This window comes from Ornithodoros turicata, chromosome 10 (assembly GCF_037126465.1).
Source record: "Ornithodoros turicata isolate Travis chromosome 10, ASM3712646v1, whole genome shotgun sequence".
Lineage (NCBI taxonomy): Eukaryota > Metazoa > Arthropoda > Arachnida > Ixodida > Argasidae > Ornithodoros > Ornithodoros turicata.
In genome coordinates, this window is record NC_088210.1 from 21,952,407 (window position 1) to 21,975,828 (window position 23,422).

General features: G+C 42.2%; 1 protein-coding gene across 2 annotated transcripts; it reads right to left on the reverse strand.

The window, feature by feature from the left end:
- Positions 1-908: 908 nt before the first annotated feature.
- On the reverse strand, positions 909-23,322 carry LOC135371031 (huntingtin-interacting protein 1-like). 2 transcript variants are annotated; one of them, XM_064604999.1, is made up of 29 exons: positions 23,062-23,322; positions 21,401-21,464; positions 21,136-21,278; positions 21,008-21,064; positions 20,219-20,299; positions 19,966-20,042; positions 18,969-19,030; positions 18,732-18,872; positions 18,403-18,460; positions 18,193-18,268; positions 17,520-17,725; positions 16,778-16,943; positions 16,632-16,719; positions 15,880-15,968; positions 15,723-15,791; positions 15,518-15,652; positions 13,513-13,663; positions 11,922-12,011; positions 11,764-11,850; positions 11,316-11,426; positions 11,178-11,246; positions 9,883-10,067; positions 9,722-9,811; positions 9,142-9,204; positions 8,878-8,978; positions 7,909-8,138; positions 7,772-7,833; positions 7,596-7,709; positions 909-6,162 (listed from the first exon to the last, which is right to left on the reverse strand). In XM_064604999.1, exons 1-29 carry the CDS (start codon positions 23,146-23,148, stop codon positions 6,091-6,093), a joined length of 3,024 nt encoding a protein of 1,007 aa, XP_064461069.1. In that variant the 5' UTR covers positions 23,149-23,322; the 3' UTR covers positions 909-6,090. The 2 variants fall into 2 exon arrangements, with proteins under 2 accessions (XP_064461069.1, XP_064461070.1); XM_064605000.1 differs by having other exon boundaries at positions 16,632-16,701; positions 23,062-23,321.
- Between the last annotated feature and the right edge of the window lie 100 nt (positions 23,323-23,422).

Here is a 23,422-nt window from a genome sequence, read left to right on the forward strand (position 1 = left end):
GGATCCGCTGGTTGTCCCGTATACCCTTTCCTGGAAATCATAATGTTCTGTTGACATGTGGGCTTCTTAGTATTTTCTGGGTGAAACCGGACATTTCACGAGTGGGGTCGAGTGACCAACTCAGTGGCGTAGCCACGGAGGGAGGGTGGGGGAGGGACAGAGAGGGGGGTTGGTTTCCGTACCCCCCCCCCTCCTCTTACCTTGGAGGTCTGGCTAAGTCACTACCCACTACAGGGGAGCATTAAATTATTTGAACATTCAACACAATCCTGATCGCTACTAAACGTGGCGTAATCCTTAGGAGTCCCTTAAGGTCCCTCGACTCACAACCCCCCCCCCCCCTTTTAGCATCCAGCAAGATGTGGCGGCATGACGCTCAGGACAGGGATTAGCCATCCTGGGCAGGCTTCATAGGAAAACCGAGGAAAACACCCAGACAGTACAGCTTGCCGGAAGTGACTCTCGGGTCACCTTACAGACTCTGATTACAGAGCAGATATTCCAGGACTGCAAAGTGGCAAAAAATTTTCTTCTTTACTGGCACCACAAAACATCAAAAGGCAGCTTTTATGCATCCCAAGCAGTCTTCTCCTGTGGTCAGCTATATGGTACAAGCTAGGACTCATATTTAACATACCTTAGCCCAACTTGGCTACCAAAATGTTTGGTACTTGTATTTCATGCACCCGACTTTGGCAGCACTCAGCACGCCATCTACTAACGAAGACCGAGGTGCGGTTCTCTTCCCATAATCTGTGTAATTCCCTTTTTCATTTTCAATTTTCAATTCTCTTCTCCTACTTGCCTCACCATTAAAACTTTTTTCTATCTCTCTCTCTTGGCACGTACGGCCAAATGTCTTACTACGTTCTTTGCTTTCCTGCATGTAAGATTCATGCAAATGTAAATCCGTATTGACTAATTTTATTAACAAGCCTTTATTATGTCACAGTACAAAGGCCTGAGGTAACATGTGCAAACTACTTTAAACTTTGCATATGATGATACAAATACATATATTTAACATGACTCAACATTCATGCAGCACCTTCTAGTACATACACACACCCTCTGAGATAGTGTTCACATAACTACCACTCGACTTTCACGTCTCAAGGTGTATCATGTTCTTGCTTATCCTATGTGTGTACTTCTCAACGGCTGCATGTTATCCCACTTTGGTGTCAACTTAGTTGCTTTGTAACAGCGACATTTCAAAACCAGCACAACAATGGTGGTGTGTTACGGACACAGTGGTTTGTAAGCAAAACAAACCGTGCTAGCCACAATCCAGCTCAAAGAGTACAAAAATTCACAATTCTATGGCATAACTCTTTTTTTTATAAAGGTTATCAAAGTATCCTGGATGAAAAATATGCTCTTCAACTTTCAGCTCTCCTGTATGGAGCAGGCATACCAGTTAGAAAAAGTTCTGTGCACCCAATTGGAACAACATTTTTGCGACAGGTTTGAACGTCCACTCTTCCAATACTTGCAGTCGGATATGTGATAACATGGCAGCATATACTTTATCTACGATGTCCTAGGTAGTGTTATTCTTTGAAATGCACAATACATGTTGTTCCACAAAATTGTAATACACGCTAGCATTAAATATCTCGTGCAATGTCAAGCAGTTTGCTGTCCGTACAGCAAAAACCATCCTGAACACAGCAGTAGACTTCTTGTCACCGCTCAGTCAGCTAACTTATAGTATAGTATATGCACATTCAAGTGTCGTCAGCACTGATACTGAGCAAGAAGCAGTTACATGCATAATACAAGAATAAAAATGTCACTTAAATTAAATCAATAGCATTCTCAAGTGGTACTACAGGGTGTACAGTGATTAAAGGAGCTTATAATAAATTATAGCATCATAATTTCAAACATCAAATGTTCGAAAATATTTTTTTAAATATCCTCGGCGCCACTTCAGACGAGTTTCACTAGTAGTGTTCCATTCTGGAATTCAGCTGTAATGTATTATTATAGGCTCTTTCTAACTTTGGCATGCTTTGGCAGTTTATGCTATATATAAAGTTACGGCAACTTCTGCAGCCAAAAAGTACAGCTACATGCACTTCAATACATTCTCAGATACTTAAGCGGCAATACATTATAATAATTCCTGCAAAAGTTACATTTCACAGAAACATATTTCTCTTGTAGTACTTTGCTACTGGATCTGGTGTTGACATCACTTTTGGTCCTCCCTGCCATGTATAATGTCATGTATATTGCTACATGAATGCATTCAATACAAATTTACACCTTACTAAAGGTGCAGACGAAGTGACAATGCCAGTGGAGGCGTACCACCCTTACAATCCCACCTTCCTCGCTGCCTCGTCAGAGTATTTCTCCGGAAGCTGGGTGACTATGTGCGAAGTGCCTATCTCCCACCTTCAATAAGTTTTTTGTTTTTTTTCATTTAGTTACCTGAAGAGTCTCAGAAGAGGCATTACATAAATTATAGCAGCATTTGATGCAGTAGCCAAACATAAATAACGAGCCAATCAAACACTACACGAGAAATACGAGTGACGGTCCCACCAGCTATCTGTTGACAACGATAACATAGAGAAAAAAATAAGTACTGGCGGGAGTGATTTTTGTAATTTCTGATTCACGGCAGACTGCTGCATTCCCTGATGCCTCAGTCAGTAATTTCAAATGTCTAAGACATTCTTCTAGGTGGGTACTAGATTTACCAACTTGGCCTTCATGCAGCCAATCCGTCTGACACAATGTATTTCAGCGACATGTCAAACTACGAAAGATATCCAAAAAATGACAGCATAATGCAGTGCGGTCCTACACTGACAGCCATGCTGAGCATGCTTTCTGAATTCCCAATGGTGCAATATAACATTCTGCTGGTTAATTTGGATTGAGAGTATACCCCTTTCCTTAAGTGTGTGAACAAAAGGTTTTCGAAAATGATGTTGATGGAATCTGCTATGCATTTCAAATCCGCTGTACCAAATTCTCATCGTGTTTCAATCATCTTTGGTAAGGAGCACACAATGGACTGTGGAATCATCATCATGTGGCACAGTACAGTTGCTGAGAAAATGAGATGTGAAATGGAAGCAGCCTCACAATACCAGTTGCCATTCTTTAACTAAAAGCCAATGTTAAATTTCCTCATGTGGAGATTATTTCACTTAGCAGGTTTTGAATAGGCATCATCAAAATGAAGGTAGTGCTGAGAATACCATTTTGCGACAAAAGGTACGAAATGTGTCCTTTTTTTGGGTGAAATCATATTTTCTGCTAATTAAAATGCAATATGTACAGAACTTCTTGCAACACATCTTTTAACATTATAGCACCAAAAGCTTCACAGGTGCACTAGACCCCCCAAAAAATATTTTGCGCCTTGTAGCACCCAAGCATTGCCAGTGCTTCACTTGCACTACTAAGGTCTCTTACTGCGAAGCTAGATTCCTCCCACAAACTAACATTCTTAAATAATGGGTGTAGCCATTGTGGGTTAAACCAGATTATTACAACTGAACTGAATGGCAAGTGAAACTGCTTGCTTTGAAAAGGAATGGGCATAATGTGTAACACAACAAAAAAACAGAGCATTGCAGCATAGGTAATCTAGGCTTAGAGACCACACAGCATGTGAAAATGAAAAAGCAGGAAAACGAAAACAACGACATTACTGTTGCACCCGTGTTTTATAAGTTATCGCACAGACTGAGTGTGACATCACGGGAAAACACCAGAGGGCTGAAGAAACACGTAAACGTCCTGCTAGTGCACTCTCAAGCGCCACACATGCTTGTGTTCCTTTTACTTGTAAGTGTAATTAATTGTGTTGGCAGCCGAGTTGCTTTCAAACCTTTTGTCAAGTGGGAACATGGCCACTGTTGCCATATATCCAGCAGCAACAGCATTCTGTTATTCTGAATTACAGCAAACAGTAAGCCTGAACTTACCATAACCTAAACTACAGGACTTATTCCCCAATTTTTCTGCTGTTGATGTTTAAAAAAAAAGATATTTTCCAAAAACTATCAAAATTAAGCATCATAGAATTGCAAACGTTGCCAAAAGCAGGGTCATGAATAATTATGAAGCTTGTGCCATATATCACTGGGAGCTTGGAATAATGCTTCATTACTGGTCGGTTGTGTATCTAGTTATGTAACATAACAGTAACGCATAAAACAAAGAAGAAACACGTACTACATAGCGACGCAGCTGACTGCCATGCAGCAGCTCTTTACATTGTTTGTCACACAGTTTGTAAAAATTTTGAAGAAAGCTGTCACGTATATAACATAGGGTATTTTTGAAAACTGTAAATTGAGATTCATCCAACAGACATAACCTAGAATGTTATCTTCATGTGGACCACCTTAGGAATGAAACGAGAGAACATGGAATGAAAGAACTGTAAGAAGTTTAACGGCACGGAGCCCAAGAAACATAGAATGGAAGCACCAATGAGACAGCTTTATCCAGTCTAACTGGTCCCTATTTACAGGACATAAGGAGACAGCTGCTCGGAGCTGCATGCTGAACTAAAAGAAATTCCAGCGGGAATAAATCTACACCTGCAGTGTGCAAAGGAGAGCCATGCTACTAAGACTCAAGCACTCTAAAGGGACTATGGAGAGATCCTGAAAAATCCAAGTTCTCGGTGGAGGCTCTCATGGAGGATTTTTATCCGAAATATATCAGATTTTTCTCGTATCGCATTCACAGCGAGAGCAGTTCACGCGCAAAAAAAAAAGAAGAAAAATCTAGCGGTCGTACCAATCGTCCTTTTTAGCCATGGTTTTTAGTTATTGTCTCCATTATTCCAAGCAATGCTTAGTTCATACTCTGCATGATGAATGTATTAATGCCCAGGAATTCACTACATATGATTACTGAGGTTTTGAGGGTCTCTTCATGGTGCCTTTAACGAACACTGTCTCTAATACTACTTCGTTAGTAAGGGAGAACTGATTACGTAAGGCTTCCACTTTCATCATTTTTGTTTGTGTGTGTATGTATATGTGTATGGGCTGGTTATACCCAAATTTGCTTCCTGAATTTCATTCGCATTTCGCATAGAACCTACTTGCTCCCATCGTCTCACAGTGCACTAGCTGGCAGGCTTTCATGCCGGCAAACAGGAATCGACCACCTCCTCCATGCATAGAGCCGCATGTTTTCGGGTTTTATCTTTTTTGAAAATCAGGATTAAAAGTGGGTTTTGTTGCAGGAATCAGAAATGAGCGAAATCGAGCGATATCGGTTGAAAGAGCAGAGTTTTGCGTGGAAGGCAAAAAAAAAAAGAGAGGCACCTCGCATTTGAGGTAACACAACGGAACTATATAATGATGATGCAAAGTTTGGGGGGGGGGCAATATCTGTTGTAACAAAACACAAGGCCCTATCCATGCACAGTAGCAACCGCAACCACCGGATCTCCAAACCCTCGAGTCTAAAGTTATGTTTTTTGCAGCTATTCATAGTGAAAATAGCATGCAACCATGAAGAGCTGCAAGTATATCGAAAGCATCATCATTTCTCCACCAGAACTTCCTGGTCAGCTAAAGGAATTTACATTCCTTCAAAGGGTGCCCCTTGTCGTTAAACTAAAAGTGGATGCATTCAGAACGTCGTTCAGAAGTGTACTATGATCTCGTGCTCTGCTCGATCCAACACAGAGGCAATATTGGGAAAACTAAATTTCAAAAATAGGGCCATGCAGATACTATTACTTGCTAAAATTATTCCAGAATATGCCTCATCATCTTTTTCTCCTAGCATGCACAAATCACATCCTAGTTTGTCACTTGAATATCAAAATCGACCCATTCAGTGCATACCTAAGTTTGTTTTATGGCTCACCAGGCACTGAAAGATGTGTTTACGCTTTGATGTCAGCAACTTCCGATACTGAAGTATGCGCGGCCCTGTACATAAACGGCAATGCCAGAAACTCCTCTCTGTGAGATATTAGAGGGTCCCTGTAGATCATGACCTACAGAAACCTCCCTCTGGCTAGAACACTTGTGTGTACCCTATTGAGCTTGCAGCTACAGTGTCGCGGCAGACGTAACAGTACAGGGATGCAGGCTACAACTTGTCCTGTGCTGTTTTATGCAATGACGATGATATTGATGAAGACTTCCAGCCAGTCCCATTTTCCTGCGTAGAAATTGTTTTATGGCTGTTTACGCACTATCCAGAGAAGTTTTGGTCTTGACACAGATTTGTGCTCACCTCACAATGGACAGAAGCTACCATAATAATGAAAGGACGAAGAGAATGACGACACAGCAGTTTGTCGTCCTTCCCTCCGTCCACAGGTTATTTTATCTCTTTGATTTATACAGTTGAACCTCTCAATAACGAACGTCGATTTAACGAAAACCTCTGTTTAACGAAAAATTTCCGTTGCACGAACGCATCCCTATAGACGCCAATGTATTTTTGCATTCGATTTAACGAAATACATTCGTTTGGTCACCTCTATTTAACGAAATCTCTGGGCTCTTCTGCGCGTGTCTTTCCCCTTCACCACGAAGAAAAGGAGGAGAAACCTTCCCTCTCTGTTGTCCTTACGCGAGTTTTCGTTGGTTACTTCGGTTGTCACGTGCTGTAGGCACGAGCGTGCCGACATGTGCGTCTCCGCCGCCGGTAATCGTTGCGCCGACGCTGTTTCGAAACCGGCGCGAGGGTCTCTTCGCACCTGTTTTCGGACAAGAAAACACGCATTGCTGACATCTCGCGAAGTCTAATTTGCTTGTGTTGGTGAAGACGACAGTACGTTGCGGTTTTGTGCCTTTTCATTACTTGTTTTTGTTAGCGCCGCTGATGCTGACGGTGGTAAAATGGGCATGATGCCGCTGCCGTTCAAGGTTCCATCGGCGCAGACGTCTACGTGACATGTACCCGTTTCTCGTTCTTTTCGGCGGTGTACGGTTGTTCTTTCCGGACGTCTTGAGTGCAAGTAACCAACCAAGAAACTTCGATACGCGATCGCGTAGGAGAAAGCAGTCGAGGTCATCCGGAGTTACGAAGGTTATGAATGCTCAGAACGATATTGTGCACAAATTACGCGTTACCTAGCGTTATGTAATGAATAAAGCTTGATATTTTGTGCCCTTCTTACCTTAGTACCTGTTTTATGACAAATGACGTTTTGCGGTACGCGCGGCGCTGGTAGTGCGGCGGCCATCTTTGTTTAACTTGGCGTGTTCCATTTAACGAATATCTCGATTTAACGAAACAAAGAGCCAGCATTTACAAATTCGTTATATAGAGGTTCAACTGTACTTTGCTGTACGTATACTTTGCCAGTGGCTGATCCGGGGTGGGGGGTGATTGGGCGATCGCCCCCTCCCCCCAAAAATGTCAGTTTATACATGGGACTTCCCTCTCCACTCCCCTACTACGTGCTCCGACAAAGAACCCCCCCCCCCAAAAAAAAAAGAAAACCGGGGGTCTGGATCCGCCCCTATACTTTGCTTTACTTTACGCCTTGCTACATACTTTGCTACATACTTTACTTTACTTTACCTCTACCCAATATGAACTGTTACCAACTGCTCCGCTTGCATATATTCCTTAGTGCTCACCTCTCTGACATCCCATCCTTCACTTGCACCTGCCAAGTGGTAGTGACGTCTCCGAAGCTCCGCCAATTGCACACGCTCTTTCTGGAGATTACTTTCTAGCTCCAGAACTCGTACCTTTCGTGACACAGAAAACAGTTAATCGAGCTTTTTGTTGCAAGCCGAAAGCCGTAACGTACCTGAGATTCCATTTCCAACCGCTTGGCTTGATGCAAAGTGAGCTTAGAGAAATCCATCGCCTCTGTCAGGGCACAAGGAACGTTTGTTATACAATCAGGCGGCCAGAACACACGGAAGCCCAGTTGCAGCTGCTTACCCGAATCTTCCACCATCTCCGCGCAGGACTTAGCAGTAGCAACCACGTTGCCAGTAGCTTCGGTCAAAACTCTGGAAGCCTTCGACAGCTCTGCTAAGCGCTGAGAGCCACGGTCCGCTTTCACCTTCGATGCCACGACCAACTGCGCCGTTGCACCCGCAATCTCCTGACTTGCCACCACAAGCTCCTCAAACTTTGCCTGTCCCGCTACAACTTTGTCGGCAGCATCGCTGAAAATGTCCTCAGAAATGTGAGACTTGTGTACTAGCGAGCAACACTGTGTACAGGACAGTTGCAGCAAGTTTTCGGTGCCATCCAATGGCGTTCCAATTGAGCTGTGCCAAGCTGTCCCAACACTTACACATCGGATTTTGCATTTGTCTTTTGTCTTGCTCGTCTTTATAAAAATATGTGGCATGAATAGAGGCTGAAGTTTTTTGGGAAATATTTTTTTCTAAATTTGGAGAGGTAAAAGTCGGGTCAATAAACATCTGCTCTAAATTCGTGCGAATTCGGGTGGAAAAACTTCCAGTATGCTATATTCATGCAGAAATCAGGCTCAGTTAATGAAACTAACAGCACTGGTTTGGTACAAACTGTGATGTAACTGCATTTTCTGCCAAACAAGTTAGTGTGCATTCCTACAGACGTCTCAGTGAGGGCAGTTTGCTGGGTATAAATCGGGTTTCACCCTAAAGAGGCAACCTTCAATTCGGGGTGCAGATTCGGGGAAGAATCGGGTTAAACCCTAAAACCCTAAAGAGCATTGTGGCACTCAAGTTTCGAGTCCATTCAATACACAAGTGCACCCAATATACGAGTAAATACGGTATTACCAGGTGTAACAAATGTACACGACCTTAAAAGTAACTATTTCCACAATACGGCCCTACTTGTAATTGTGACAGTGCATCCTGCATGCAGGATTCAAAACGAATGCAAAACAAATACTGAGCATCCGGCACTCACACTAGGAAATTTGCACCCATTCCGACCACTTTAGATGCAGAGATAAGGCCTTCCGTCCATCGGTGATTGCGACTGTAGAACTCCTTCTTGGAGCCTGAGCCCTGCGTACATATGGACATCTTATAGCTGCTCCGACACAAGCTCAGCTCACAATATTTTCTTAACAGCAGATAATGCAGAAAACGATAGCGCATACTCAGCTGAGCCGCCACGTTTTTTAGACAGTAAGATTTCCTTGAACAGAGGTGCAAGTGCCCTACGTACCTTTCCTTTTCCCACAATTTCTTCCTGCAGATGCTTCGAAGCCTTCACAAGCTCCCTAATGGCCTATGCAAAATTAAGAGGAGAACGTAGTCACATCAACAAATTGAAGAACATATGCTAGTTTCAATGCAGGATGGATTCTCACTGAAGCATGAACTCATAATTTTTCCATTTCTGCTTTAAAAATCTTCATGCAGCAAGCAGGAGTTGAACGATGGTCTTTTGTCAGGCACCTCACCACAAAGCTATAGACAGAATGCGGTGGACGAGACACTCAGCTGGTGTGAAGTGTGTTTATGCGCTTGGAGGGCACCGCTTGAAGACAGTGCAAGCCCTAGGTCACGTACTTCAATTATCACAAAATACTGGCGCCCTTAAGAAGTACCAAGAATGGATTCTCAATACTAGTATTTGGCCTCAAAGACCAAAGAATGCCCTGCAAACTTTCATTTTGGAGATAGATGCAGCATGTAAATTTTGAGATTTCCATTGAGGACAATACTGTGTAAACTTCACACATGATCAGTGTCACCATTTTGTTTTCATATTCCAACACATCAGATAACACTTCTTTATTTACCTGCATAAGCGCCGTGCAAGCGTCTAGGATTTTGCTGTTGACTTCCAGCTTGATTCCAGAGTCCCCAGTACGAGACTTGTGCAACATATCCTAACGAGGCAAAAAAGGTAAGTTTCATATCAAATCTGCTTTTGCAGCAAGCCTGCGACAAGCCCACAAACCTGTATGCGTTGAGCTGCTTCATCTATAGCCTTGTCCATTTGAGACAGTTCCTCCTCGACGAGATCCCCCAGCTTGCGCTTGTCTTCGCCAGCTAGGGACTCCTTAATGGCATCTACGGCTGCGGCAACAGCTGACACAGATTTTTCGACGGCGGCAGTACTCATTCTTACGTTTTCGCTGGAGCCTGAGAAAGAACGCAATTAGGAGGCCCTCACCGTTTGAGGGGTTTGCATTGGTGGCTTTTCATTCTATTTACAGTCGACCCGCGTTTATCCGGACAGCTCAGTTTCCTGTGAAAATGTCCGGATGGCGGGGGAACCGAATAAGTTGAACACGAAAATCCAGGGTGATCCTAAAAGGACATCTTTATTGACCGTTACACAGAAAACTATCCATTGTCATCTGTTTCATTCTAATACACGCATCCAGTTCTTACAAACCTTTGCTAATGGCATTAACTTGCGAAATATTGTTCTGCTGCTCAAAATATACTAGCGCTGTTCTCAGTGCCGCCCGCGCATTTTCTACCGTCACAGCTGATGCATCCCATGCTTTCATCATCAGATTCTTCTCTAACACTATCGGATGCGACGACACTGATGATGTCATCATCAGTGATTGCAGCGCAGGGGTCTTCGTTGCGGACCTTCTCAGTCTGAAATGACCAGACTGCGCAGTGGATTACTTTTGTGTAACGTGCAAAGTGGGAAAGGGAGAAAATTCGTCCTAGCAACACCCTCTTTGTGTCAGTAAAGGAGGAGGCCACGACCAGGGTTGTCGACCTCGCTTGACTAGGTGTGGGCCAAGTGTCCTTCCTGGACAATGACCGGATAACTGAAGCCGATTGTTGGGTATTAGTCACTTATGTTCCCTGGAATTCTCGTCCGAGTCCGGAAGCTGAAGTCTGGATAAACGAGGGCAAAATACATGGGGAGAAATCCGTCCCCATGCTTTTTGTCCGGATAGCGCGGGTTTCAGATAAATGAAGTCCGGATAAACGCGGGTTGACTGTATTTATGTATGGATTAAATACATTACATTAATTACATTACATAATTAATTACATTACATAATTAATTACATTACATAATTAATTACATTACATAATTAACTACATTACATAATTCTATTAATTAATTACATTAATTTCATTAAAATAACCACCAAAACATTACACAAAATTTCTCAAGTGCTTCTCAGCCGCATAGATGATCGGAAAGGAGTAAATTCTACATTTAAAAATGGTACAGCCAACTTTGCACAATATTTTAGCACTGTACGAGCAGCACCTCACCTTTGCACCGGAGTAATTCAAACAATGATACACCGCCGTTTCCTAGAGATTTGCAGACGGTTACAAGCTCTACATAAAAAAAAGGAAGATCCTCGTGAGCGTATAAGTTTGTCAATGAGAATATGGAATGGAAAGTACCATCTCCTAGTTCAATATCCTGCGAGATAGCAGACACAGCTTTTCCAGCATTCAGGAGTTGCGCTAATGTGTGGGCCAGAGGGTAGATGGAGCACATTAGACCTTCTACGACTGCAAAGAAACGTTAAAATTTAGATCACATAAGTCATTCCAGATCACACGTAGAAATTTGTATAGGACACACATGATGCATGCCAGTGCTAGTGGGCTACAAATAGACCTTTCTTTTCCCAAATTAACGGGTAAAAATCAGGTCTGATATTAGAAGTGGTAAAACATGGTAAAACCGGGTGATATAATGTAGCAGAGCGGATTTCATGTGGAACATAAAAAAGCAAGAACAACAACAACACATGACAGTACTTAGTGTCCATTCGTGCCTGCTCTTGACAGTTGCTGCCAGATCTTGACAGCAGCACAATTAGAGAAGACAAACAAAGAAACAAACCTTCAGGATTGGTGTTGTATGATTCAAAGCCTGTTTGCAATTTCTTCAAAGAGCACAAGGCAGGCCCCGTTAGTAGACTCATAGATTCTGAAGCGAGGGGGAAATTCAATTTCTATTAGTGACCCACACACATACGGGAAGAAACTTTGTCAGCTTACCTGGCGTTCCGGAGTAACTGCTGCCCCCAGGTATGTCCATCTCGTCGATAGCTAGTTTCAGTATCCCTTCCGCTTCTTTGATGACTCCAACTATAAAAAGGATGAAAGAGGATTAAAACATAAAGAAAGACCCTGAAAGAAAACAGAGTCCATTTTATGAGAAGCAGTGAAAGTATAGTCCACAAACCTCCTTACCAATCAATCAATCAATGAATGAAACCCCTTCAACAGCCTTGTACAACTATGTCTTGAAAGGAGGGTGTACGATACTATTTTTTCATGATCTACGCTGGACAGGATCGTGCTTTTTTTTGCGTGAGCGTCAAGAATTAACTAAATAAAACTGACGACTTCTTTGCATGCTCCTCAGAATTATGTAAGCTACATTCCTGACTCCTACGGCGATTTCGGGTGATGCATTTGGGGCGATTTTTTCTGCCCTGAACCTGGGCGATAAATTCGAGTGGGGCGGTCAGAGCAGGTGATGCACTACGGAGCAGTTCACTTGCCCCAAAAGCAATTCTTGGCTCTTGCTGCAAGAGGCCGAGCCAGAACAGCCCTCAACTCCCTTCTTCCGCTCTCCACGGCGAGCGTGCACATATATGCGCCTCGCGAGTGCCGTCTGCTACGTATTGCTCCTGCGGCTGTCGTCTGCTTCTTTGTTGCATTCGCCATTGACGGCATGGATCTTTACGAAAGTAGTAGCGATGAAAGTTCAATCAACTCCGATAATGCAAATGACAAAGAGGAAGATGTGACCTGCTTCTCGCAAGCTATGCTTGTGATGCGGACTACAACAGGCGAAAGTGTGCAACTATTGCCAACCACACTGCCGGCTCGCACACACAATACGTAGCGAGCGCAGCGCCCCTGTAGAACAGCGGTAGAGTCGGTAGAGCGTCCGACAAATGTGGGTGATGACTGCCCCAGAGCGACTCCCACGTAGAGCATGCACTGGACCTGGGCACTCTCGCTCGGAATACCAGATGCATCACCCGAAATCGCCACTGTAAGAATAGTAAGACACAATGAAATTTCACTGATTCTTGGACATTTGGAGTCTTACGTGTTCGTCCTTAATTGTAGGCTGCCTCAGCTAACTCCCGTTGTTTACGTGGTAAGACACACTTTGTCATAAGTTACAGGTGCTAAGCAATGACAGCTATAATGCCTGGGAAGTATAGCTTGAACAACTAGAGCACCTATGTAGCAAAACTGTTAGACAGAGGAGTCTATATATTATGTAGACAATGCAGAAAAGTTAGCACTTGGCAGGCACCCATAATCCATTGAGGATATCTTGATGATCATTCATTAACAGTATCTAAGTCATGTGCAGGTAATAGCATTTAGAACAGAAACATTCAAAAGAACATCAATCAACTTATTTTCTTTCTTATATTCTCATTGCACACAAAGATGCAACTGCAATTTAGTGACAGCAAACTGAAAAAGAAGAGCATGTGCCATGTCACTGCTCAGAAGATTTCTTGCAATCCTCAGCATATTGTAACAGATAGAACGTTTACAATTAAGTACCCAAAAATAGGCTCCAAACCCAGACCACAGGAAGTGAGCAGTGAAAACCCACCTAAAATGCTAAAGAGATTGGAGTGCGCCGAGGCTTGTAACATGTCCTTGTCTCGTTTGTGTGCTTCTTTAAGCTCGGACAGTGCGTGATTGTGCTCTGCGTCTTTCTCTTGGCTCGCTTCTTGGAGTGCCTTGAATTGCTCTTGCAAACTCTGAAAAAAAATGTTGCGCATATATTGTACAGCTCCTCCACTGCAACCAGTAAATTCAGATTATCACATATGCGATAAAAATAACAGATGCATAAAACTTTTTTTTTTCGTCAGTGATCCAATCCCAATTGCGTAACAAATTTGCCCATATTTGTTACAGCAATGTGTTCCACGTTGTCATCATTACTGTCTCAACATTCAGTGCAGCTGTACGAAATTAGTGGCCAAGATCACTTTGAGCCTTCTCCTTGAAAGGCCAGTCTAACGTGGAGGTTGCAAGGAAAATGTACACATGAAGCATAGCTGAGCAGATAACACTACGAAAACGTTTTATCTACCGTAGGACTCATCTATGTTTAGGCTTCACCTAAAATGAAAAACCAGTTCATGTGATATATACCGTAATTACCTGCACATTAGATGCACTCACGTATTGAACACCCCCCCCCCCCACTTAAGCGCCAAAATGCTGGTACTTTTTTGTTCCCCGCACATCAAACGCACCCCAATTTTAGTGGCACAGTCGGATTATCCCTCGCAGCACCAGCCAGCGCATTGCGCTCATATCGTGCAGCCAACGAGAAGGAGCGCCTGGCCCCAGAGCGATGCACGACGAGCGCTACGAAAGTACAGAACTATTTCGTCCACGCTTGATGGAATGGAAGCCGATTTGGTGTGGGAGAATCGCGACCATGAGGGACAACTGCGACACTGGAAGCAACCGTGACGTTTCATGGTCCGAATCTGGAGAGATCTCCGCAGATATCTCGGAATAAAACTTGAGTGAAGTGTACCCCTAAGTGTTGGGATCCCATTTTCCCCCGCATGTTGAATGCAACCCTCTTCAATGGCGCGATGTCTTTGAGTAAAAAATGTGTGTCTTATATGCGAGTAAATACAGTATTTCTAAACTTGTCACACGTGCATTTCAATAAGAGCCCAAAGCTCACCTGTAGCTATATTCCATAATGATGCAATGTAGAGAAAAGACAGACATGAGTATCATTAGAGCCTGAAGTTTTGGGGAAATATTTTTTTCTAAATTCGGGGGGTAAAAATCGGGTAAATAAAGGTGTGCACTAAATTCATGCGAATTTGGGTTGAAAAAACTCCCGGTACGCTAAATTCAGGGAGAAATCGGGCTCAGTTACTCAAGCTAACTGTAGTGGTTTGGTACAAACGATGATGTTACTGCATTTGCTGCCAAAAAAGCAAGTTAATGCATTCCTACAGGCATCCCACTGAGGGGAATTTCCCGGGTAAAAATCGGGTTTCACCTTAAAGGGTGAACCTTCAATTCGGGGTGCAAATTCGGGGAAGAATCGGGTAAAACCCTAAAACTTCAGGCTCTAAGTATCATACATTACATTAATCATCATTCACCATAAAATAAATAAATTTGAAATTTCTCTGCATGTGTGTAACACTGTCCTGTATTTCAATTATTCATACTGCAGTATGTCACTGTCTACAGTAGAGTGTATCTTCATAGCAACAACACTTTAATATTGATTTGTGTTGTACTTAGTGTTTTTTACCAAACCAGGAACTTAAATCCAACGTATGTTCTACAATATGGCTTACATAACCATTTACCATTCGTTAAAGTTCCTTTATCAAATTTTATTTTGTTAAGCAACTGTAGCGCATACGAGCAACTGTACACTTCTTTAGCATATTAATGATTCCTTCGTTAAAAGGTTTTTTAGGGGGAAACTGCTCTCACAGGTGGTGTACAAGCATGTGCCTCACAATTTTCATGTTCCCTTTTTTTATATACAGCATTTCTAAAAGCAATCTGCTCTTCGTGCGGCTGATGCAGAACAGCAAACATAACGAAAGGAAGGCACACACCTCCACACCCTTCTTAAGTTGCTCATTTTCTTGGGAAGAGGCCTCAGCATGCGTTAATCTTTCCCCAACAAGTTGAATCCTCTCTTGAGCTGTTTGCTTTTCCTCCACAGCCAACATTAACTGCTCATTCAGTTCCTGAAAGAGGCCTACTCTTTAGCACTAAAAGGAATCTGCAAAGGACATGCACGGTGAAGAAATTACATACCTGGCGGGCTTTTTCCGCATTCTCAGCCACAGCTCGGACTGAGGTCAACTGTCTCTCTATTTCTGCTTTCTACCGAAGTGCATTGAAAAGAAGGCTCAATACAAAAGCACCGCACCTGTTTTTGAGGTCGAGTAAAATGGTAAAATGAACGACTCACAGATCTCAGAAGTCCAATATGCTCTTCCCTTAATTTGGTGTATACATCTTTCATTTTGTGGAATTTTTCCTCACTTGCTTTCCATTTCTCTGAAATAAAAAAGTGCGAGTCATTCATCATTCCATTGGACTGGCTCAGATATTCAATCATGTTAACTTCTAAAGCGTTACTGGAGGTGGTAAATTAAAATCATTCACCGACGATTTGTGTGTGCTTATATTGCTCCCTCATGACTCCTGGATGCCCAAGGGGGCCAATTAATCGATTACTGGGAAGACTCTGGGGAAGGCATTACTTCAGGGTCAATTCAGGTTACTTCTGCCAAATTTGACACCTTTTGTGAGCCTGGCCCCAAAATTACAATCCTGGACACAGCATTATCATTATTTATTTTAAGTTTTAAATAACGGAAATTTCGCAAGAAAACGATGGACTGAGATGTTTCCTTTTTTTCTTAAGTTGACAACTGCAGTTCTGTGTGGTCTGTGATATAAACAGAGAGGGTGTGTCCAATATGTGAGGAAATACGGTAGTATTCTACACAGATCCACACATAAGAATAACGATTGTAGGAGAATGGAAAAGCTCAGCCAGTTTGAAGAAAAACATGAAAGAAGAGCTGTAGGAACACAGTCATTTTTCAAACCCAGTTTCTCAATCAATGGCATTTGCTCATCGTCCCGCACGACTGCAACATTCGCCAGTGCTTCCTATTCTACTTTCTCGTCCAACTCACGGGGTAAGGTACTTACTATCTGCTTCTTCAACTTTCTTTGCAGCTTCAGTCTCATCCTCTGCAGAGCTCTGGAGTACCTCATTCTCCTGTCGAAGCATTGAAACCTGTTGTATAGTACTTGCCTCGGACAACCCTTTATAGCCCATCAAACAGTAACCTTACCTTACTCAGGCTGTGAATAGTGCGCTCATTTTCAGCAATTTGAGCCTCAAGTGCTAATACATGACGCTTGAGGTCATCTGCAAAGCGTTGTTCTTCAATTCTTACTTTCTGAAGCTCCATGCGTAGTTCAGAGTTTTCCCTGAGTAGCTTTGCGATCATACGATCTCTAAAAAAAAGATAAAGTGCACGTTGTTGGAACAAACACGGGTCAACTTCTATTTTCAAAAATGCATAGACAGCGGTGTGATTGCAGATCATTCATGATGTGCGATCGTGTTACTGTGATCGCAGTTACCGACACAAGTAGCTGTGATGCTCAGATAATGCAACAGAATTAAATAGGCGAATTTGGATGAACCATACTATACTGTTTACTATACTTGTAGTATGCTTTGTTGAATAAAATAATAATAATAATAATAACAACAACAATAATAATAATAACTGATATTATATTATTATTATTAAAAATGCGGGTGAGACTGTGTGGGAGAGCAGCTTTTAGGGCCGAAAAGAAAATAAAAAGTTAGAAGAACACATGTGAGACTGAGAGACAGTGCCAAGTGCAAAGCATCTACTGTTCCATGCCCATATGCCCGGCTAAGTTTGTGATTTCGGTTATTGGGTTTTTCCCAATGTGACAGCAATGCAAGAAGGTGGTAAGGATAGAACTTACCAGGTTTAACCTTATACTACAAAGTTCTAATTGTGTTCCATAGGTTCCATGGGTAATAGCACCTACTTTTCAGCTTCATCCGTGCTACTTTGGTGCCCATCAGGTACGTCCCCGCTTGCTCCCAAGACTTGCTCAAATCTTTCTGGAACCGAGGTATCAATGAGCATGCCTTCGATGGGTTCATTTTCGGGTGTGTCGGCTTGGGGTGGCAAGATAACAACTGGGCTCACATGCGAGCTCAGGTCTGAGGCCACTAGAAAGTTTGGAGGGTTCTGCAAAAGATAACAATTTGTTTGAACAATTTGAATTGCATCACAGTAGGAAAGATTGCTTACATGGGGAATATCGTGACAGGAACAGAAATCTTAAAAATTAAAATGAATGAATAGGAATATCAGTAATTGGTTCGGTGATAGGCTCCAAATCTGTGTTTAGATGCATAGCTGTGAAAAGAAATACAATAGCCTTAGGCCTTGCTTTTTGGTATTCTGGTTTCAATTTTTCTCATGAGCCACAGCGAGCCTTGCACATCCTTGTCTCACTAAAACATGTCCATTTTTAAGAACGACATAGACGGCATAACTATTCTTCAGCGTAGTACAGTGAACTCTACAAATTTTTCAGTATGTCTATCTTCGCTTCATATCCAGCATCCCTGGCAGCAGACTAGTTGTAACCTAATGGCAGAACAATGTCCATTCAGGCTATTACTACAGCAAGAATAACACAGTAAACAAACCTCAGGCAACAGAGGAACTTGAATAAGATGCTTGAAATACTGCAAGTTCACTGAACTCAAATAGAACTGTTGTAGCCTGGAAAAAAGAAAAGAATGCACCTTTCAGAAGAGAAAAATCCTGTCAAGTAAAACATTAGTCAAGCAAGCAAGCATCAGTTGCAAGCACCTTAGGAGTGCACTGCAACGAAACTAGAAAGATATGTACTCAACTGTTTGAACTGCTTCAGAAATCGCTCACGGTGTCCACACAGGGTGTCGGACGGCAACGCTGTTGCGAGAGCAAAAAAGTGGTCTTCACATGCTTCTCAACAATCTAGACCAACATAATATAATAACAACAGATGGTACAAGCAGCAAAGTGAGGATTTTTCCACTGGCACACATGTACAATTGTAAAAACGACATGCTTCCAAATACTGATTCCAATGTTTGGGTCTTATCCCAGCTGAACCAAAATTTTAGCCTCTTAGGAACAAAAGGTTGTGACACTATGCAGCACACCTAGACAAACAGGCAATTGCGACTGCTTTTGCACAAACCTGCATGCAACTTGAAGAGGACTTTGACCGTGTAGTCATACAACTGGCTGGAGTCCTGAATACAAGGAATAAGAGGAGCCAATCGGCACTGTCCAGAGTTCGTCATTGAATTGGAGCGTGCCATGTCCAATGATCCAAACACTGCATTAATATTCAGATCATTAAAATTTCAATAACAAAAATTACTTGCTGGGGAAATTACAAAACTATGAAATGCCTTCTGCTACGATGACTTACCTGCCTGCTGAAGAGCCAGTACCTCATCCATGTAATCGAACATTTCACAAGCTAACTGAAAACTAAAATAAACTTTCATTGAAATACCATGTTCACCTCATTTGCATTCATTTATTCATCTAGAAAAAAGGCTTTTATAGTATTCACAGAATGCAAACGTGAAATAACTGTGAGAGACTCTGAGGATTTTTTTTTATTGCGTTAGCATTAGGAGTGTCAACATGGAAAAAGTTGTACGAGTGTGTGTGTGTCCATGTGTGAGATGGTGAAGCCTCACCGAGACAGACGTATAAGTGGACATGTAAAGGGGGTATAAGAGGGTAAGTGTAAAGGGAGGCAACTGAAATGATATGAAATTGAAGTAGTTCAAAGTAATTAAGAGCAAGAGGTAAGGAATTGAAGGTAATTAAAGGTAATTAATGCAGGAAAGTTGAGTTTAAAGGTAATTCATGTAAGATATATGTAATCAAGAGAAAGATTAAATTAATTAAAGATTACCGAGGGTAACCGCTGGTTACTGGAGGTAATTAAATGTAATTAACTGTAATTAACATCAATTAAAGGGGAACTGAGAGTAATTAAAGCAAGTAAACACAATTAAAGGAAATTAAATGAAGTTCAAGATTACCTCAGGTAACCTGCATTTACCTTTGGTAATTAAAGGGTAATTACAGGGTAACTGAAAGTAATTGAGGCTAATTAAAGGTTAATTAAATGGACTTACACATAGTAATTGACAGTGTCGAACAGGAAGTGAAGTAGAGGTGGGAAGTGGACAACCGGAAGTTGGGTTTAGTTCGGATGTGGATACCCGGAAGTCAAGTACGGAAAGGAAAAGGCGCTAATGCTAACGCATTTCTTTCGCATTTACCGCTAAATCGACACTTATTTTTTAACTATAGACACATAAAGCGTAACGTAAGGCTTAACATAAGCCTATGTTTGAATGACTGAACATAAATAATAATGACAAAATTACAGCAGCAAGGATACCTACAAGACATTGACGTCGTGTTCGCCAATGTCATCCAAAGCTTCGTCTGTTACAGTCATGTTTCCCGGGAACTTTGGATTCTATCAAAATACCAGAAGGAATGCAACTATTTTTTTCGTAGCCACCATAAATAATCATTTCTCGCTTTTTATGTTTACTTACTGCTCTAAAAAAAACAACACACATCACGCACATGGAATGGTAAGAAATGAGTTACACATACAAGATGCACACAAGACTGGAATCTAGTACGTACTCTGGAATGAAAATTTAGTTTTGCCACAATCAGCTGACAGTAGCACTGGATCAATTTTCCATAGCCTTCCTTCAAGAGGCCCTGCAGGAGGAAAGAAAACATTGTTGCAGCAATAAAAACAACCAGATTACAACATTTTGTTTCAGCTGACAACAAACAAATCAGCAACAGCGAAAAAAAAAAAAAAAAAAAAGAAGGGGGACAAACAAGTCAGTGTTTGTTTTAAGATATAACGAACCGTCTCGCCTGAACCCATGCGCTTTTGCCTTTTTACCCACAAATCATGTGGACAGGAGGTTTATTTTTAACTATTTCTTTTTATTTATGACGATACTTCGAGGACCCCTGTGGTGTGTTACATGATGTGGACACTGCAATATGGTTACACACTGCTGGAACATTTACTGCACACGATAAACAAAGGCAGTCATAATCAATGCAAGAACGAAGGTAATACAGTAATACTAATCAAGCCTCATGTTACACATAATAAACCGATAAATGTAAATACAATTAACAGTTTATACACAAATATGATTGCCTCATGATGACCTAGTTGATGGTGGCTGGATTTAATTCCATTCTATTATGGCACAGGAAAAGACGGACTGCAGAAAAATTTTGCAATGACAGAAAGAGGGAAAAGAGCTCCTCGGGCATGGTAGAAATCACTGGTCATTCTGTGATGTAAAAAAGAAATATTATCTATGAACTAGGTTTAGAGAAGGACATTGTGGATGTAAGTATCCATTAGAAAATAGAAAGAAATTGCAACATGTGCCGCCTTACCCAAAGCTTTCCATACTCCAAGAACGTTTGGCGGTATCGTAAGGAGTCGGGGATGACCTGCATGAAACATTCACACGTGTGTTGGGATGAAGGAGCCACGGAATTGTAATTGCATACCACTTGCTTACCCTGTGATAACCTTCACGAAGCAGTTTGTGGACAACATGGCAGAATTTCCAACACACAATAGGGTTTTCTTGAAGTGGCAACTTCATCGCGATGCTCCAAAATGTGTGTGCACCCTTTTCGTGGAATGTACCAATAATGGCACCTTCGAAGCAGAATTTGCAATTGAGGAAAGTTATGCCATTTAACTGGTAACGAAGTATGAAAGCCACATTCACAAACATGCACAACATGAAAGGCTCAACGCTAAACAGTAATAAAGGATACTTCGCACATGCTTTTCTTTCACGGGGCATTCAGATGAATTGATTGCCTTGGAGATACTTATTGCCTGTTAGGAACAAAAAAAAAATATTTGTGAACGTGTGAACAGTTCTGCTTACACCGACGACCAGATTAATATGTATTTTAACTTTATTTATTGCAAGAGAGTACAACATCCAGGAAAGCTCTGAGGAAATGTCAAGGTGCTGCCTAGCTCTTTGTGACTGTAAGGATTATAGCAGCAACAGTTTTAGAAGTTATGTACTATTCCTACTTATCCTTGATGAACTACATAGATCAACTGTAGGATACCAAAGCAGGAAACTATGTAGCAGGCACACTTTTGCAAGGAGTTAACCGCTGTGTCCGCAATGTAATAAAATCTCCCAACGTGCTGTAGACATCAACATGGCAGCCGACTGATGGAGCGTGTTAGATATACACGTTCAGGAACCTGTTGAGGTACACACATAAGTAAAGGACAATATAGATTGATGATTAACTTCAAATGGTTTGCAGCAAAGTCTCGCAACACTGGAGCTAGTTCCCCAGCTCTGCCAAGAGGGAATTGTCTCGTTTTGTGAGGAGGTCACCGATCAGTGATTCCTGTCCAGGCCAGATATGTCTGTTGGGTACTTGATATGTGGGTACCTCTGGCAATGTTAGTCATAACGTTTGAAATTGTGTTATTGCCTTGAAGGTATCAGGATACATGTTACATAGACAATGATTAATTAGCAAGACTAAACAATAAGGCTCCATTAGGTGAAGGGAAGCCAGTGTTTATCTGCTCGAGAAAGGACAACAGAATCACCACAACGAATCATCATGAGAGGAAATGGTTGAGGCATTCACTACCAGTGTGATGCTTACCAAAGCGATGCCCTGAAACGGTAATTTCATCTCCCATGCAGGAGCACGGTACATTACTCATGCACACTTATCACTTATGTGTCAGACTTGCATAGAAACCTGGCCAAGTCATAGATAAGCAGTCTATTGTTAATGAGAAAAGGAGATATGAGCTTCTCTATGCCAGCCTTTTGCAAGCGGATGTCCAAGAAGACGAAAATTATACTCTACTGCTCTTCCTGCCAAGAACATGCAGTTTTTCTTGGATTTATGCTAATCACGAACTAGATACGTACTTCAAAGTGTCCCGTTCTGGCAACTATGAAATATGAGACCATACGCAGACCAGTCTCTCGCCGCTACAGAACACATGTTCGTCGCGCTACATTAATAAGTACCTTCCAAGACTCTCCGAGAGAACGTTGTCAATAACGAAGGCGCGGCTCCCAGACGGAGCCAATTGGCCCAGCTGTTTTAAAACTCGCTGAAATACGAAGAATTAAGCATAGTTGCGTTTTCGTAGGAACGCGCCGTGTTCTTCGGCGGTTCTAATATTGCACAGAGCACAGCCTATAATTAAAACGTGGTGGGAAGTGCCACAACACATCAATACACACCGAGCGGCACTGATCAAAGAACGCGGTTGGGTGCGTTGTTTACTAGATCCTTAAGTTTCATTTCCGCACAACTCGCAGTTCTAGCGTATCAATTAAATATTCGTATCGCACCTTTACCGCTCCTTTAACGGTACATCTGCAGGATTTTGACGCCGGATGGACGAACAAAACTGTCACTTTCTACCGAACTTTTACCTGGGACTTCTCGAAGTTTTCCTTTTCTTGCTCCAGACTGTTCGTCCTTCGTTGTGTCAGAGCCTTTGGTAACGGCAGCGTGGACATCTTTCTTCAAGTGGAGACCCTTTACTACGTCTGAATAACAATATTTAAGTGGCGTGCGTCAGTTACGAGCTTAAATTAACGCAATAACAAGCGGCCGCCAACGTAAACACCAAAATGTTGCCATGAGACAATGTCGATGACTTTGCCGCTGCTGTGAGTTGTGGACACATGTTGCAGTAAAGTTTGTCTTGCCGAACGCAGCGCCGTTCTCAGTCCGAGCGGCCACAGGTCCAATCAGTCGGTCGTGTCGCTCGGTAGCTGATGATCTGCTTTG